Raw genomic sequence first — 17,530 nt, 5'->3', positions numbered from 1 at the left:
GTCCGTCCCGTCCCGTCCTGCCCCGGCTCGGCCACCGGAGTTTACCGATCACCTCTGCGGACCCCGGAGAGTCACAACCCGCAGGAGGCAGAGCTGCTGACCTCGGTGACAGATGTGACCGCGGTCCCGTGTGTGTCCATCTCCGACCAGAGAAGCAGCAAGCCTGCACGTCCTGCTGCTGGTGGTGCTGGTTCTGGTGGTGGTGGTGGTGGTGTCAGGGCTCTCTGCTCCTCATCCAGCCCGCGGCTCGCGTTCAACAGCCGGACAGTAGAGTACCACCTGCTGGCTCTACAGGCTCCGAGCAACACCCGCTACAGCTGCATGGGGAGGCGGTGAGGCGGGGAAACTGTGTCAACCTGCCTGCAGCCAATCAGGCTGCATGTGTGCATCACCGCAAACTGGATCTCACAGGTCTGCCAGTTTTCAGGATTAATGAAATATTGTCCCGGAGGAGAAGTCATGGCCTAAAAACACTTCTTCACAGTCATACTACAGCCCATTTAGGACTGCAGCTCCTGTGCACCTTTATCAGACTCTGTTAATGGTGCTGTAAAGTACTCACAAGTCACAATTGAGTCAAAGTAAAGATATAAAATGTTGAAATATTACTTTGGTAAAAGTTAGAGTCATTCAAATGCAGAAGGCGACTGCCATCCCCCTTGTTAGCAAAATTACCTAAACATATCCCCCTTGTTGGTGAAATTACTAAAATGCATCCCCCTCCTTCATAAAATAAACAAAATGCATCCCCCTTCTTAGCAAAATAAACAAAATGCATCCTCCTCCTTTGTAAAATAAACAAACGCATCCTCCTTCTTAGCAAAATAACCAAAATGCATCCCCCTCCTTCATAAAATAACCTAAATGCATCCCCCTTCTTAGCAAAATAAACAAAATGCATCCCCCTCCTTCATAAAATAACCAAAATGCATCCCACTTCCTAGCAAAATAAACAAAATGCATCCTCCTCCTTTGTAAAATAACCAAAATGCATCCCCCTTGTTAGCAAAATTACCTAAACATATCCCCCGTGTTGGTGAAATTACCAAAATGCATCCCCCTCCTTGGCAAAATAAACTTGCAGTCTTATCTGCAGTATCTGGTCTTTATGAAGAGAAAAGACAAGGAATCTGTGTCTGTTTAATAATTATATTTTTGGCCAATTTATCCAATCTTTAAAAAAAAAAGTATGACGGTGAATTGAATTTGTATTACAATTATTGATTTTCAGTCAAATAAATGTAATTTTTAAAAAAAAAACTTTATAAAAGCTTATTCAATTCTTAATAATCCAAAAATGTTCCCTCCCCGTCACTTTTAAACAGTGAAATACCAGCAGACTAAAAAAAGACTAAAAAGCTTAACTGAACACAGAAAAGTCATTTGAGTCATCAGGACAAGTCAAGTCTCAAGTCTGAATCAGTTCACGAGTCATGGTTAAACAAAAGAGGTGCAAAATGAACAAATCGCCAGCTGCCCATACAAATAATACGTGACTTCAACTGTATCTGATAGTAAATGTATTTCTGTATCAAAGGACATTTTTTGGTAATAAATTTACAGGTACATTTTTCATATATTGACATGTATATATATATATACACTGTATACTATATACTACATTTATCAGCCTGGTTGATTGTCATTTGATCTGATATTCAGCGTTTTTCTGATTTTCAGAATTACCAAATAAATTAATTTGAAAATGCAATGCTTTGGTGCTGCTGAAGTATCCAGTCTGTAAAGTGTACTAGATACTAAAGTTATCAAATAATTGTGTTTGTTTATCACATTTGTATAGCATAGGTTAAATGAGTAGTCCAAGTTGAAATAGTTATCAAGAATATGTAGGTATGTTTATGAAAGGTCACACATACTCTATCCAAATAAAGTGTTACCAATAAATGTAGAGGAATAAAAGTATATTTCCTTCCAAAATGTGATCGAGTAGCGGCATAGCGAAGCATAAGTGGATTCTCAAGTACCTCAAAATTGTACTTAAGTACAGTACTTGAGTAAATATACTTAAAGTTATATTCCATCACTGTAAAACCATCTACAAAATAAGTGGAAAAAAGAAATAAAACAGTGAAGTCGAGCTGAAGGAGCAAAAAGAATCAAACTTTAATTTTCCAAGATTATCAACAGGAGAATCTTTGTGAGCATAATTTAATGACATCAATCAGTGTGGGCAGAAAAACAAAACGGTGCAGCCGTGTGGCCAAAACAAAGCTTCTTCATTTTCAGTTGTTTCAAACAGCAATAAGCCAAACAAAGATTATCATAGCAAAAAAAGGACTGAGGGACACATCCAACTCAAAAAGTTACCCTCTAGTCGTAAGACATGCAAAAACTACAGTAGATGTGTTGGTAATGAATGGGTGGGCATTTATCGGTAATGTTATTTTCTTTTAAAAAATTCATAAGTGACCAGTTTTAGTGTTAGACTTTAAATATGTCAATGAACAGGTGCATCTAGATTGTTACACAGAAAGGATGAAACATAAATTAACACAGCAAACAGATAATCTGCAGATAATTCATAAAGAAACTGGGTATAAATATTCATTTGAAGTCTTAGTACAGTGAGATGTACCACCTGCACAGCAGAAGTTAGCCATTTAGTGTGAATATGAATACAGAAACTGCTTTTTGTAGACACATTTTTTAGTAAAAAATTCAAATGGCTTGCGGCTGCTTCTTTTCCCCGGCACTCTGGACACTTTTTTAGCAAGTGCTCTGTGCCAGTGACAGGATATTAAACTTCTTCAACCCAGCTTCAGGTCAGAGGTAAGGTGACTACAGTAGTGATATTTTGACGAAGACCAGATTTGTCTGTGTCATACATTTTGATAACATGAAAGTGAAAGAATAGTTGGTACATAGTTGGCTGCATGGTAACTAGTGTCCATCTAAATCAAGTAACTTCACTGAAACTAAGACACAGAGTTCACTAACGTTTACAAAAGTTATAGAACAAACTAACTGTTCTGTCTTCAACATGATGCACTACTAAATGTGACAGTTTCACTCTTTTCTATTAGGTTCAAGGACAACAAAGGGCAAATAAACAAGGGGAAGAAAAATGTTCTACCTACATACACGATACACTTGGGTCATCATGTGTTAATAATTCAAAGATGTCTTTGTGCCAAATTTTATAGTGCACAACAACTCGTCTTTCTCTTTCCAAAATAAAAATCTTTCTCTACCGTCTAACACGGTGAAATCTACGATCAAGTTTCTCTTCAACACATGTGATCTAACACGGAGACTAAGCTTTCATCATCCTTTGCAAGAAGTAATGGTGTCAGGTACTCCACAGGCAAGAAAACTCAAGCTCGTGATTTCTTCCTTCACTTTACCGTGACGATCAGGTGCTTAAATTGTACATAAATACTCTTATTGTATGCATGTTTCTTGACTTTTTGGAGAAGGGTCTTTGGGAATTACTGCCCTCTTCATTTGGCTTATTTGATGCATTTAGCTATATATGCTCAAGATGATCCTTATCTGCTAGCTTTAGTGGCTTCAGCAGAAAAAGAACGACGGCTTCGTTCAGTCATAAGCTGGTTATGGTGTTCACTTTCACTACTAAGAAGATACACTTAGAAGAATAAAAACAAAATTGTCTCCCTGTATTCAGATCTTTGGAGCCCACCTCCTCCGATCTGGAGACAAAGGTGTTTTTCTTTCACGTTTATATATCTAAGAGCTAATTCCGCCACTTGTTTCTATGCAGACCACCTTGAGAAAGACGTGCCTTGAAAGACGGCCAACATTGTTAGCTTACATCACTGAAAACCTCAATGAAAACAGCCTTTTTTATAGAAAACTTTCTAACTCAAAGCTGAGAAAGAAAAGTGAATGATCCTTGGCTATGTAATCCTCACATTTCATTTGACACCACAAGCACTTTTGAGTTCACTTGAATAGCCGAACAGTGTTTTCACACTCTTCTCTCCCAGATGCTTAGATGTGATCAAATGCAGAGCCTCAGTTCAAACTTTGAGTTTAAAAAAGTTGCCATATCAACTGCTTCAAGAGTTGTGTCCCCTTTTGTTTTCCCTCTCTCTCTCTCTCTCTCTCTCTCTCTCTCTCTCTCTCCAAGTCACAGAAGACATCCTGTTGAGTTAGCTTGGAGGACATTAGTGTGAGACACCTCTTTCTCCATCTTTCTCAGCTTTTGGAGCAAGATTCCCAACCATACCGCCTGGAGATCCCACGAGGATGCAGGGGCACACGTGGGACAAGATGACACAGTCGCCCCTTCTCCAGAATCGTTCGGACCTTCCACCCTCCTTTGACCTGTCGAAGGTCTCGCCTCTCCAACTGCGCTGCTCCGACAACGACAGCTTTTCTCCTTCGCGTGTGAGCAGCAGTGCCTTCTCTCCTCCACCAGCCTCCCGCTCTCGTCGTCTCTTGCTCGCTTCCTGTCCAGCTCTACTCCCATTTTTTGCTCTCACTCTTGTGATTGGTTGGTTTCTCACGGTCTCTCTCCTGTTACTTTCACACAGTGGTGCTTCGGTTGTAGCAGTGGAAAACGGGTATCCATGTTTGTTCTTTTTTGTTATTACCCAGATTAAAATACCGATGAACTAAGCTTCACACAGGCCTAGCTCCTTTCCAGCAACCTGTCGAACAAACACAAAAAAATATATGCACGCATTATTACTTGTTTGGGGAAATAATCATTCGTCTTTTAAACATATTACAAAATGAACTTTTCATTTAAAGGAATAGTTCAATGCTGCAGACTTGTTCCCTTTTCTTTTGAAGAGTTTGATGAGAAGATCGATACCACTCTCAGGTCTGTGTAGTAAATACGAAGCTGCAACCAGATGCCAGTTATCTTAGCTCAGCACACAGACTGAAAACTTTGGAAAACACCTGGCAGGGTCACAAAATCTACATACCAGCACTTTCAAAGCTCACTAATTAACACCTTTTATCATATTTGTTTAATCCAGACAATTTCTTGGTCAGGAACTTCCTACAGTCTTGTCACCAAAATGAAGGAAACTGAAGGAAGTCACTGCTCTCAGCCAAAAAGTAGCATTTTTTGTACGGATTAAACAGACCTTTGGTGGTGCTCACAGGCAGATTATGTTACCATTGGACAAAGCCCTGGCCTCTGTTTCCAGTCTTTATGCTAAGCTAAATGGATAGAATATTTATTGATTACAAGGGTTAATAGCATTGTTACCCCTCCTTTTCACACTGAACAAATACAACTCCCACTAACATCTGGCTTTTGTCTTCAATTCGAATGTGTAAAATCAGCATTTACTCTCACGTCAAATCCAATCAGCTGTGATGAAAACCGGACACATTTCCACCTCTTTTATGGTGCAATGCTATGAAACACATTGATATTAAGGACGTTGGCGCCTAATTTTTTTTCCATCTGTCTCTTTTCAAGCAGTGTTTGAACACTGTTCGGTCAGCCATGAGTTTGAGAAGATGAGACTTTGAGAGACTAAAAAATATTAAAAACGTGACCAGAAGAAGGGAGTAAATCAACTATTTTTAGCGGCTTTACCCATGTTGAAAACACCTGCATGAATGTATGTGGCATCACTGTTCTCATCTAGTTAACTCTGTGCAAAGAAGTGAATGCACTTGTTTCCCAACATATTAAACTATTCCTTTAATTTCAGTGAGTCATCTTAGCTTTAAACCACAGTGGAATTACTTACGGTCTAGTACTGGGACAGTCCAGTCACACCACCATGTTGGTAGGCCCGCTCCCCCTGGTAGGTGGAGTCCTGGGACAAAGCCACATCAATCTGGGACTTGAACTCATCTCCTAGGTAACTGTCCTATAATAGGACAAACAAAAAGTTGAAGAGGCTGGTCAACAGTTATTCCTTCATTTATTTCCAAGCAGAAAAGCATTAAGTGGTTTTTATTAATAATGAAGTCTTTACTTGAAGAGGAAACCTGGACAAACACTTGGAATAAATGTGCTAACTGCCCTGGAACTGGCTAATAACTGCCATGAATAAACAGCTTGCTTCATAAAGTGCAACAACTTAGCACTTCATAAAATCTCCTAGATACTAAACTGATAATTAAGATTTCTTCACAGTGAACAAACCTGTGAGAGTTCAGGCTGGGAGAGCCCAGGCTGGCTCATCTGTGACGGCTGGCTCATGTTGATGTAGCCCTGCGTCAGAGGCCCCTGGGAGAAGGGCTGGGAGCCCAGGTCCTGGCTGGCCTGGCTGCCACCCATGTGGCCTCCATGCTGCCCGCGGTCTGCTCCTCCATTCCCTCCGCTGTGGTTTCCCATGTTGCCACGGTTTCTTTGACGGCCACCTCGACTCCCGCCGCCTCCTCCGCTGCCTGCCTTGCCTTTCATACCTCCACCACGACCTGGAGGAGAAATATGTCACAATTCAGATGATGTATTTCATTGTCGCTTTATATGAACATCAAGCAGGCATTCAATACCTCCTCACTTAGCAGGACACTACAGTTTCATGTCTCACTTACCTGATGTGGGTCCATTGACCTGTCCCATGTAACCAGGTGGAGGTATGGGGGGCATGACGAGGTTGAAGGGGATGGGAAGGTTCATGGACGTCATGGGATTGGGGCCTGTTCCAATCATACCAATCTGGTCGTGGGTCTGGAAATACATATTGGATGTACGTCCTGTTGTGGAAAGAAATACAGATTCATTTCTATTTCATTCTAAATGGTATGGCAGAGTGCAGAGCTGGTTTTGTCACACAACAGTACACATAGCTCTTGTTTCTGTAATTGAAATACATAACTAATAGAGTGCATTTCCTTTGTAATAGGTTTATTTATAAGGACATTTGAAAAATCAAAACAAGTGTTTTTTGTTCTCACCGTTGCTGCTGCGGTCATAAGCAGATCCAGGAATGAGAGCCTCCCTGGCATCATACATGGCTGTGCTCATGAATCGACCCCCCTGCAGAACAAAAGGACAAGTAATACACCTCATTATCTCTACAGCATGTACAATGATTTATTACCCTGTTTTCTTTAAACTACTTGTCTGAGGTGCATGGGTAAGTTTTGAATACTTCACATGCCACACCAGAAAATAACACATTCATGACCCAGTTAGAAAACCCTGATTTCAGCATTCTATAACGTCTGTGTACGTACTACACACAGACACACACATATACTAAACTCACAGGGTTGATGGTGTTGACGAGCTTGCGGGGCTTGCTGAACTGCATGAGGCTCTCCCTCAGGTTGTTAAGGGGCCCTTCGACCAGGACCTTCTGCTCCTTGTAGTAGTTCAACAGGTGGTTCCACAGAGGCTGCTTGGACAGGGCCTTGGGGTTTCCCACAATGATCACACCATACCTACATGACATAAGCAGACGATGATGCACTGATTGAAGTTTAACGCTAAAGATGTGTAAAAGTAACAGTGATAACATCATCGTACTAAAAATGCGAAATGTCTCGAGTACATAGATGGTCCCCAGGGGCTTATGCAAAGCGCCCAGGTGCTGTTTTCCTATATGTATTCTTACCTGGCCCTAGTGAGCGCCACATTGAGACGTCTGGGATCGTTGAGGAAGCCGATGCCCTGGTGCTCATTGGCCCTCACACAGGACAAGATGATGAAGTCCTTCTCTCTGCCTTGAAAAGCATCCACACTGGCGATCTCCACCTCCTACAGAGAGAATGAAGAGAAATTAGCTGAAAAAAATTGACTACATGGTGATGCATTTCTTAATTGTAGGAAATGATTTGCTTTTGCTTTCTTCACAAATGTGGTTTTGTTAAATGTAAATTGCTCATTTTTAGAGTCACTTCAGCCTCTTCTTAGTCTAAAGTTAACATTGTTGATGTCCAGATCAATGTTGGGGGGTCACTGATTCAAATACTACTGAGTTGATTAGCTTAAATTATTGATATGATATAAATAATCATTTATCTGTGAGAAAACGACATTGAGGTGATGCGATTTGCTAGAGAGAAGACGCATCATGCTGTTGGCATTGTTGGCTCCACAAAAACACATTGTACGGCGGTGCTACACAGTTGAAGTTCTTTACCTGACAAAGGGTTGCAGAGAGCACACAAACTCAACAACCTTTACTTCAACCCGTTCTCAAGTTACTCACAGAATTAACATAAATTAGCAACAGCTGATGACCTGCTGCAGGCGACTTTTATCAATTTAATCAGTGAATGTGACAGTCAGCGCCAGCTAGAATTGAGAAGCTGTGGCCGGAATGTTTTTTCACACTGCTCATCGTTAATGAGAAACAGTGTTGGAGAGACGAAGTTTAACAAATCTGTTTATTTTGTAAACCTTGGTCAGAATTCAGACTTGCATCGCTGCACGCAAAAATTCTTCACATGGAGCCAAACGCTCACACTGTAGAGACCGGTTATCACTCAGTAAAGAAAGGATCGGAGTTTGATCTGCTTTATCTTAGCCGATACATGAAATATGTCCCCGATACCGATCCTTTGCATCAGCTCAAGAAACCTTTACTCAACGTTGTACTAGATTTCAATTTAAATAGTTCTATGGTACATTCTTCTGATTAAGTGCATGATACAACATTTAACAGCATTTTGGATCTATACCTGGTAGAGTTTTGTATGAAGGGAGCCACTGAACTGCATGTACTGGACCAGGTAGGACCTCTGTCCCTCGTAAGGTGTGATGATGCCAATCTGATCGGGTTTTGCTCCAGCCTTCAACAACCTTGTGGTTATTTTCTCCACATTGGCTGCCTCAGTCCTGCATAGACAAGTAGAGTGATTACATGATAAGAACAATTTATATTATTTGACATGAAAAAGAAGCTAATCATGCTTTGGTGAAATATAAGGTCAACATAATGTTTGAAGAGAGCTGAAACCTGTTGAGATAGGATGTCCCAGAGCTAGCAATTTCCTCTTGGCCTTGGGTAACATAAAAGAACATCGGCTTGTCAGGCTGTGGCCACTGGAAGTCGAAGCCTTTCTTCACACGGTCCCCTGCAGAAGAGGCAAACAAACAGATATGACTCAGTGCTAGAGTAGCTGATGCACAGTGAAAGACACTGAGGAATCGGCCTGAAAGGATCATATGCTTTGAAAAACACCACTTGGATACAAACAGGAAACAGTACAACAAAGCACTGAACCATATGCAAGCAACGTGGCAAAATATCTGAGGAAAGCTTGTCTAACATGTTCTCCCAAATTCTCTAGATCTTTTTGGACTATTTCCACAGTAAAGTTCTGTTTTTAAATTCTAATGTGTGAAGCTTAGAGTTTAGAGGGAAGTTTCAAAATATTTTAAGTTGCCAAAAAGAGAAAGCCAAGTAATTGAAAATCAGTTTTAAAAAGTTTCTTTTCATCTTACCGGCAGTGACTCCATTCTGCAAAGAGCCCTCATAGAAGATGTTGGAGGGGAAGGCGCTGAGAGCGGGATGCATCCGGTACTGGACCTGCAGACGGATTGGCCGAATCCCCAAAACTACCAGACGCTCAAACAGGGACTGGGACAGACCTGCTTTGGCTGCCTTCTTACACATCACCACAGGGCCCAGCTGGCAGTGATCACCCACCAGAATCAACTACAGAAAAAACAACAGATGATAGGAGAAGAGAAATTAGAAGAGGAATAAACGATTGTGGACACTGTACACCCCACAGCTGGGGGATGACAGCAGTTTAAACCGTTCCACTTCCCCTTCCACTCATGAAGCTCCTACCTGTTTGGCCCCCAGGACAACAGGCACCATGCACTCTGGTTCGGTGGCTTGCGTGCTCTCATCAATCAGGATGGATCGGAACTGCATCTTAGCCAGACGAGGATCCCCCGCCCCAACACAGGTGCAGCAGATTACATCAGCATTCTGGGAAAAAGTGAAGAACCATTAGCATTACACATCCTTTTTTCTGTGGGCCTGGATGGTTTAGAATAAATACTAAATGAGAAAATATCCATTAAATCGAAGTTGGTTTACAACTTTGTGCAGAGTATGGTCACAAACAGGACCATATTTAGTTGCACTTGCTTCAGTAGGACCAGTCTTCTTACCATAAGCAGCTCCCTCTCAGCAGTGCGTCTCAGAGCTCTGTAGCGCTTCTCGTCCGAGGAGGACAGCTCTCCTGTCTCGTCCTTCAGCTGTTGGAGCTTCTGAAGTTCTGGCATACTGCAGGTAGGAATCATTTCAATACAGTGTGAGTTCAATAGTGTTCTTATCAACAAATTAGCTACTTACTTGCTGTCCTACTGATGTTAATAATCTTTAGTCGGCCCAACTGAGACCTTCTTGTTTTTTAAAGACTTGTTTAGACTGGTGTGTATACAAGGATAAACGTATAGCAGCTTGTGTATTACCTGTCCATGTTTCGAGTCTGGTTGTGCAGAGCCAGGAAGGACACAGGTGAATCAATGGCCTCCCTGCTCTTGGCACACAGGCGCACCACCTTGAGCCCTGTCTGGTGGATCTTCTCGGTCAGCTGGTCGACAGCAATGTTACTTGGAGCACATACGAGCACTGGCCTGAGGGGACATGCATTACAATTACATCTTAGAATTAATAAAATACCAATCAATTAAAAAAAAACTATTGTAAATGACAGATGTTCAGTCAAAAATAGATTAAATGAGAGTAAATAATCAGATTAAAACCAAGTAGTTATGGTAATTATTATCATAACACCACCTTGTACATACAAAATACAGACAAAGTAATATAAGGAGTACAAATATTTGTTTGTGTCTTACCCATTGCCCTGTCTAGCCAGGTGGTAGACGATGGTGGCAGAGGTGACAGTCTTGCCTGTGCCTGGAGGACCCTGGATCAGACTGAGGGGACGCTGCAGCACCGTCTTCACAGCATACACCTGTATCACAGTGAACCACATTCATATGAGCACTGTGGGCCCAAGACCTAAAAGGCTTCATATAGGCACTATCTAAAAGAATGTTACTCCTCCTGGACTTCACTGGGGTTGAGTGTGAAAGTGATTTTTTTTGTTTTTGTTTTTATAGATGAGTGAACTGTGAATGATCTCCATCATGTTGTTTGTGTGATTTATAATGTAGGTTAGGTAGTATTGAATTGAAAAGTCTCTCTAGACATTACAGTTGTTTTTTCTCTCCAACTCACCTGTGAGTGGTTAAGGTCAGGCAGGCCTTGAGCAGTGAAGCGTTTGGGCAGCTGGCACTTGATGACCACATCTTCGACCTCATGTCCCAGCAGTTTGTGGTAGATGTAACCCGACACTGAAGTCTCATCCACAGCAAATGTCTTCAGGGCACTTTGCATCCTGGATGAGGACAACAGAAATATTGAAGAAGGTTTTAAACTGGATCTAAAAAGGACCCATTATTCAGTGGAAAACCTTTGCCAAAATGATTTCAGTGATGAGGACCTTTACTGACAACATTTATGTAATAATTTACTTTTTCAAGGAACTGTTTTAACACCAATGTTGTTCACATATTACAGCATGAGACAAGAGTGTGTAGCGTTTCTTGTGGTTACCTGTCAAAGGAAGTAGACTTCCACACAAAGTCGACTTGAAAGTTGTGTGGGATCTCCACTGGAGCCCCAGCACTGCTCCTTAGTTCTATGGCAATCTCATCACCGTAGTCTGGTACAGTAAGTCAAGGAAGAGGAAGAACGCCTTACTCGCTACCTAAATGCATGCTGACATTGTAAGCTTCATGAAAAGTTAAAACCCGAGCACTTGGTTTTGTTAAATCAAAACACAGCTGAACATCAGTGCATTCGAAAGGTGGAGAGAGCCTTGGATTCTGCAACATTCTCAATGTAGGTGCAGAGCTGCCATTATATTTGTTGTACAACCTATGTAGTGCCTGTGTAATGAAAATTGGCAGCATAAGAAGAATTTACCACAGAATATTTAAAGACGTTTTTGTTTTTACACCATGTTTTTACTGCTAGCTCACACAGTGTTGCACAATTTCACCTGACTCAGTTTGTGATATTTTTCAAATTGAAATTTAGAAATGTTGGGTAGACACACCAATGACCGTCATTATATGCAGCCTCAAATTGCTGGTGTACTGTATCAGTTAACTAGCAGGTGGTAAACTGAATACGCAAAACCTAAATATAGAATTTGTTTTCAAAAACCACCAGGGTGTGAAGAGACAAACACAAGTTTGCAGATGTTATTGTAGTTTCCTACAGCTGCCACTAGATGTTACTAAAGACTAATTTTAAGAATAGAACAGACCAGGGTGCCTGTGACAAACTCATGGAGAGGACAAAAAGTGATAGATGGGTATTACAGATAGTGTGTGGTCTCCATGTGTTATTACAGTCATAAGGATACTATCAGGGACTTTAATGACATGTCCAATGCCTTTCCATGGAGGTGCCAGGTCTCCTTTGTATCTCAAGCAAATTTCATCTCCCTGCATCAGTCGCATATCTAGAAGACAGCAGAGGAGACACAATTCAGACAATACATTTAAAAATATTACATAATAATACACCTTTGTAAGTGACAGCAGAATGACAGTGTAATGTCAATATTTATAAGCATAATGATAGTAATAATGATATGATGATATGAAATACCTGAGTCTGTCTTGGGAAGAGTAAAATAAGCAATCCTCTTTTTATTCAGGCCCAAGTCCCATCTGACCGTAATATTGTCTTGAGTCTGTTAGGAGGAAAGATTGATAAATATATTTAACATTTAATGGCAGGAGGAACAGCTTTAAATCAAACTTGTCTTAATGAAGACAGACAAGAGTGGACAAACCTAAATAGTGACTGAAACAATGTAATTCAACATGCCTCCAAGCAGTACAACAAATAACATGCACGACTGTAGCAGCTTCATTTACTTTATCTCCACAATTACAGAAAAAAACAAAAACAAATTCAACTTAATCAGTTTATGATTAAATCATTATTGGATTAGACATGAAATCATTCAATGACAATTTCGACTGCTTTGTTTGTTAAAACATAGATGAGATGCATTGTAGCACTTTTTTGTTTTTACCTGGGACTCTTTGAGTTTCTTATCATAGTCAGCCTCCAGCTTCACAAGAGGACCAAAGATGTTCTGGTACTGGTAAGCATCCTCATAGCGGAGAAGCACATGTTGGGGCTCCTCATCCACACCGGGCTTCTCCAGGTCCTCTAAAGTCGCAGTCGGATTTTCCTGCCAGGAAGAAACACGTACAAAAGATGGCACAGGATGAGAGAAAGTTCAAAATATGGACAGAAAAGCAAGAGTGCTGTTAGAGTCAATCAATATATTAAAATCTCCTAAATTCCAACTTCAAATGTTTCAGACAAGAGACATTGACACATCACATTATAAAAAGCCCACAGGTGTTAATAATATAATGAATGATGGCTGAAATCCATTTAGTTGCTTTGGTTTCAGAGTCCTGGTATTGTGCATGCTGGTTCATGCTGTCATGACTCCCTCGAACACTTAAATAGTACAGAGTCATCATTAATGTTCTTAGTAACACCTGCGGTTTCACACTATGACAAGTTAGCACACAGCACATAGAAAAGAACTCCTGATACATGTGACCTTGTGTACAAGCTCAGTAAACATGCAGCAAAGTTATTTGCATCACCCCTGTATGAATGTACGTGGTTCAATATAGAGATAAGCCCTACCCCTGTTCAATACTAGTTATGTGGGTTTAGATATTAACATAGTACAATGGCGGGTGTGTGCAGGGACAGCTACCTTCCAGAGTTCCTCCAGCTTGTTGATCTGCTGGGCGGTGATCTGACGAGCTCTGAGCTGCTCCTGCTCTGAAGGGATTTTCACCAGCCAGGACAGAAAGCAGCGGTCCTGGATGAGCGGCTGCCACTGTGAGCTGTCCCAGTTGATGTCCTTCAGGCTGCTCTGGCTGGCACATGGCTGCCTGCGTTACAACCAAAACACATAACTGTGAACTTCTGGTTGTACCAACAGAGAAACACATGATGCTTGTGGAACTGTTGTGTTTTTTTTTTAATTATTATTATTTATTTAATGTACTTAATTTTTGCAGTTTGTTTTGTTTTTTGCATTGTTCGTCACATCTCTTCCATCTCCATTCCTTCCTTCTCTATTACAGGTGTTAAATATGAATATAAATTACCTGCGTAGGCTCTTAGATGAATTGCATGTGTGAATGTGGAGAAGGGGTGCTAGGAATGGAAGATACAAGATAGTGCATTTGTGATTTGTACCGATATGTCTTTACTGGCAGGTTATAACACTGTTCTGTGGAATGATCACGGCTATCTTTAAATGACAATCAATACAATAATAGCTCATAACCCATCAGCAGGAAGGTCAGACTGCATGGTCAGCTACATAAAAGGAGCCTTACCTGCACAGTAACACCACTACTGAGTCAGCTTTGGCAGGGATGAAGCCCAGGAGGAAGACATTGCGACAGCCACAGTTGTAGCACTCGAGTACCGTTTCCCCCAGAGGCCCATCTTTATGAAGGGTCACCTCCTTGGACTTTGCTCTCACCAGGTGGTTTACAATGTGGCTACAAGAGAAGAGAATGACAATGAATGCACAGAAGGAGTAAAGGTAAAAAAGACGACTATCCTGCAGAAGCTGAGGTCATATTTTACACTATCGATTCGTCCTTATGTCTAGGATCAACATGTCTAGACATTTTTGTTTTTATTCAGACTCAAATGTAACATGACCGGAAAAGAAGACACAATTTTAAACACAGAGTTCAGTTACTGCATTAATTTAACCACACACACGAGGAGACCAGGTGATAATAGACAACCTTTCTCTGATTTTCAGAAATAAATAATATCTCACCAATGTTTTCTAGTTTATTACAAGGCTGATTCAACGGCATCAATTTTTATTATCCATAAAAGGGACATTTGGCTCCTTTAAATCAATATTTCAAATACCACTTTGCTTCGGTTCACTGAATAACTGATTATTACCCTAAGTGGCCCTTGAAAGCCAGTAAATATAACTGTTTTAAATTATGTTTGCAACCTTACACTAACTGTCCATATATGTCTGTGGTGTCTGACCAAAACAATGACTTATTATTATAATCGCTTGGTACTGTACACCCGCTACAATGATATTGGATTTCTCTCTCCAGTTCATTTAGTTGAGTACACCAACAGGGAGGGTCAATAAAAAGCTGATAAGTTACTGTATCTTACCTGCCGGATGTGTTTCCACGGCCATTACAAAACCACTTCTTGCTGGTGTTGCAGTAGACCACACACGCTGGATCATGAATCCCACAATAACTAAAAGAGAAACAAAGCCTTACCATTGAGAGCATGGTTCTACATCTAGTCTTTATCACAGAACAAAACTACAAGAATTAAGAATTTTTAATTACCTGTAAAAATTGATTATTTTACTGTATTGATTAACCCATATTTTTAATACCTCCAGCTCAATATTGCAACAATATCGTAGGGGTGACTATTGGTCCTTTCACAAAATATTAACACAATAAGATTTTGATACTGTATATAATCATTAGCAATGTGGACATAATGACTACAATTGTTAAGGTAAATATTAGAACAAGTAGACCAGACTGGTAAGTTTCTAAAATTGCATCACAGTAATGAACCCTTTAAAACCAGGAAAAGACAACACAAAATAATGACATCCAAAATCTAGGATGGTACATAGTCTCATATCATAATAACAATATTATATATATATATTTCCCAGCTCTAAGTTGTTCCATAGCCCACAAAAATAGTAACGAATTGAAGTCCTCATTCATTGTCCAACAAACTTCGCTTTCACCGCCAATCTACAGCAAAAGTATTTAAAAAATTGGGATTTGATTACTGATCTCCTGCTAAAAGGTATGAAAGGTATGTGTTTACCTGCAGGCGTGTATTGGCAGATCTTTGGTGTAGTAGGTGTCCTCCTCATCCTCCTCAAAGTTCAACTCTGCCAGCAGCTGACTGGCTTTCACCACAGGGTCGTCTCCATTCTGTAGCACGCCGTCAGGACCATTCACCTGAGGAGACAGGTGTGTAAGTTCATAACTATGTACTGAAACTGAATGAAAACACTGTGTGGGATAAATTAACATTAGAGGACCACAGAAAGTGAACCAATTGTGGAGGAACTGGAAATTCCTATGCAGTCGTGCTTGCTGACTGTCACATCAGCAAATGGTTTGTTGACAGCAATATGACACCTACTGTGTCCAACTTGTTGTATCTACTGACCTCTGTGATTGTTATCAGTGCATACTCCAAAAGTATTTAATACACTAAAATGCTAGCAAGTATAAATTTGGGCATTTACGGGTTAATCTGCCACAGTGACAAATCCCTGACACTCCTGGTTTGTATGACAATAAAGTCCTGCATTGACATGCCAGCTGTGTCAGCATGCTAACTGTGCTGTCAGCTAGCTAGCTGACTGTAGAAAGCTGGTTAGCTAGCATGCTAGCCAATTAGCGGGATAAAAGCATGGTAACCGATGCAAGGCGTCATCGTGCTAACCGGAGGTAGCCAGTTGATGTTGGTAGCTAACGTCAGCTAGCTTATTCACATTTTGTCAACACAGTAGAAGACATATTTTGACACCGAGCTGCCACGAACAGCCACACGCACCTGGTTGTCTAGCTGACTCTGGGTCTGGCCTTGGGTCTGGGTCTGGCTCGGCAGGGTAAAATCGGTGAAGTCGTACTCGGAGCCCTGGGTGTCCGCTCCCAGCAGCTCGGTTTCCTCGGTATCGAGGAACGTTAGAGTCTGCGAGCTCGGCCCGTACGCCTCGACACTCATGTTTCTGTCTTCTTAGTCCCGATGTTTACCCGCTCCGACGAATATCCCACAAACTGTTGCTATCCCAGAACAAATCGGAGAAGGGAGGCAGAGTATTGATGAGAAAATGACAAACACCGCTGGTGAGAGAGAGATAGAAAGAGCCTCGTCTATGGCTGCGTCCCGCTCCGCTTCTCCCCCCCGCTCGTCTTCTCTCCTCCCTCACTCTCCTACAGGAAGTCACCTGCAGGCAGCGAGGGAAGGAAAGGAGACAAGGAGACATCTGTGAACAGAATTTACTATGATGGCCACAAATCTCAGAGGTTTATTATGCAACAAGGTCAAATATTGAAGGATCACTCAAATGCCCCCTTTATTATATATATATACACACACACATATGTATATTTATTTAGTTTTATTAGTTTATTTGACAAGCGACAAGTGATAAACAGGGTCTGGTGTCATGGGATCAGTGTAATAAACTAGTTGGGCGGAGGAGCTTGACCATGCTGAATTTTAGTATTATTGGTGTTGCTCTTTAATTTTATTTATTTAATTATTTTGTTTATGTTTGCATTTATTTGTCTAATTGAACAAAATATGTGTTGCCATTTAATACATGTTTTTCTGATCTTTTAAATGATATAGTCACTAATCACTCTAAAAAAATGTCAAACAATTTAAAAAACATAAAGTTATACTATAAATCTTAGTCTGCATTTAAGGCTGGCCATCACCTGTTGTTCCTGCCCAGATGGCACACTAAAAAAAGTAAAATGACATATACTGTA

The 17,530-nt window shown here is 40.9% G+C and overlaps 1 protein-coding gene across 1 annotated transcript; it reads right to left on the bottom strand.

The window, feature by feature from the left end:
* Positions 1–2,100: 2,100 nt before the first annotated feature.
* On the bottom strand, positions 2,101–16,916 carry LOC141016953 (regulator of nonsense transcripts 1-like). Its single transcript, XM_073491558.1, has 24 exons — positions 16,587–16,916; positions 15,846–15,982; positions 15,156–15,245; positions 14,333–14,500; positions 13,699–13,879; positions 12,991–13,152; positions 12,558–12,642; positions 12,310–12,408; positions 11,493–11,601; positions 11,115–11,274; positions 10,730–10,848; positions 10,340–10,504; positions 10,037–10,151; positions 9,708–9,851; positions 9,356–9,569; positions 8,868–8,985; positions 8,590–8,746; positions 7,521–7,663; positions 7,173–7,347; positions 6,859–6,940; positions 6,496–6,657; positions 6,101–6,375; positions 5,700–5,822; positions 2,101–4,634 (listed from the first exon to the last, which is right to left on the bottom strand). Exons 1-23 carry the CDS (start codon positions 16,755–16,757, stop codon positions 5,703–5,705), a joined length of 3,351 nt encoding a protein of 1,116 aa, XP_073347659.1. The 5' UTR covers positions 16,758–16,916; the 3' UTR covers positions 2,101–4,634; positions 5,700–5,702.
* Between the last annotated feature and the right edge of the window lie 614 nt (positions 16,917–17,530).

This window comes from Pagrus major, chromosome 21, assembly GCF_040436345.1.
Source record: "Pagrus major chromosome 21, Pma_NU_1.0".
NCBI lineage: Eukaryota > Metazoa > Chordata > Actinopteri > Spariformes > Sparidae > Pagrus > Pagrus major.
The sequence above is the reverse complement of the archived record's forward strand: the minus strand, read 5'-3'. Positions and strand labels throughout refer to the sequence as shown.

Bases quoted from the DNA above. Each gene is read 5' to 3' on its own strand.
- LOC141016953 (XM_073491558.1), bottom strand. From the start codon at position 16,757: ATGAGTGTCGAGGCGTACGGGCCGAGCTCGCAGACTCTAACGTTCCTC. The intron at 10,505-10,729 runs GTAAGACACAAA...ATGTCCCCTCAG, and splicing joins CTGGCTAGACAGGGCAATGG to GCCAGTGCTCGTATGTGCTC. The intron at 6,376-6,495 runs GTAAGTGAGACA...TTTCTCCTCCAG, and splicing joins GGTCAATGGACCCACATCAG to GTCGTGGTGGAGGTATGAAA.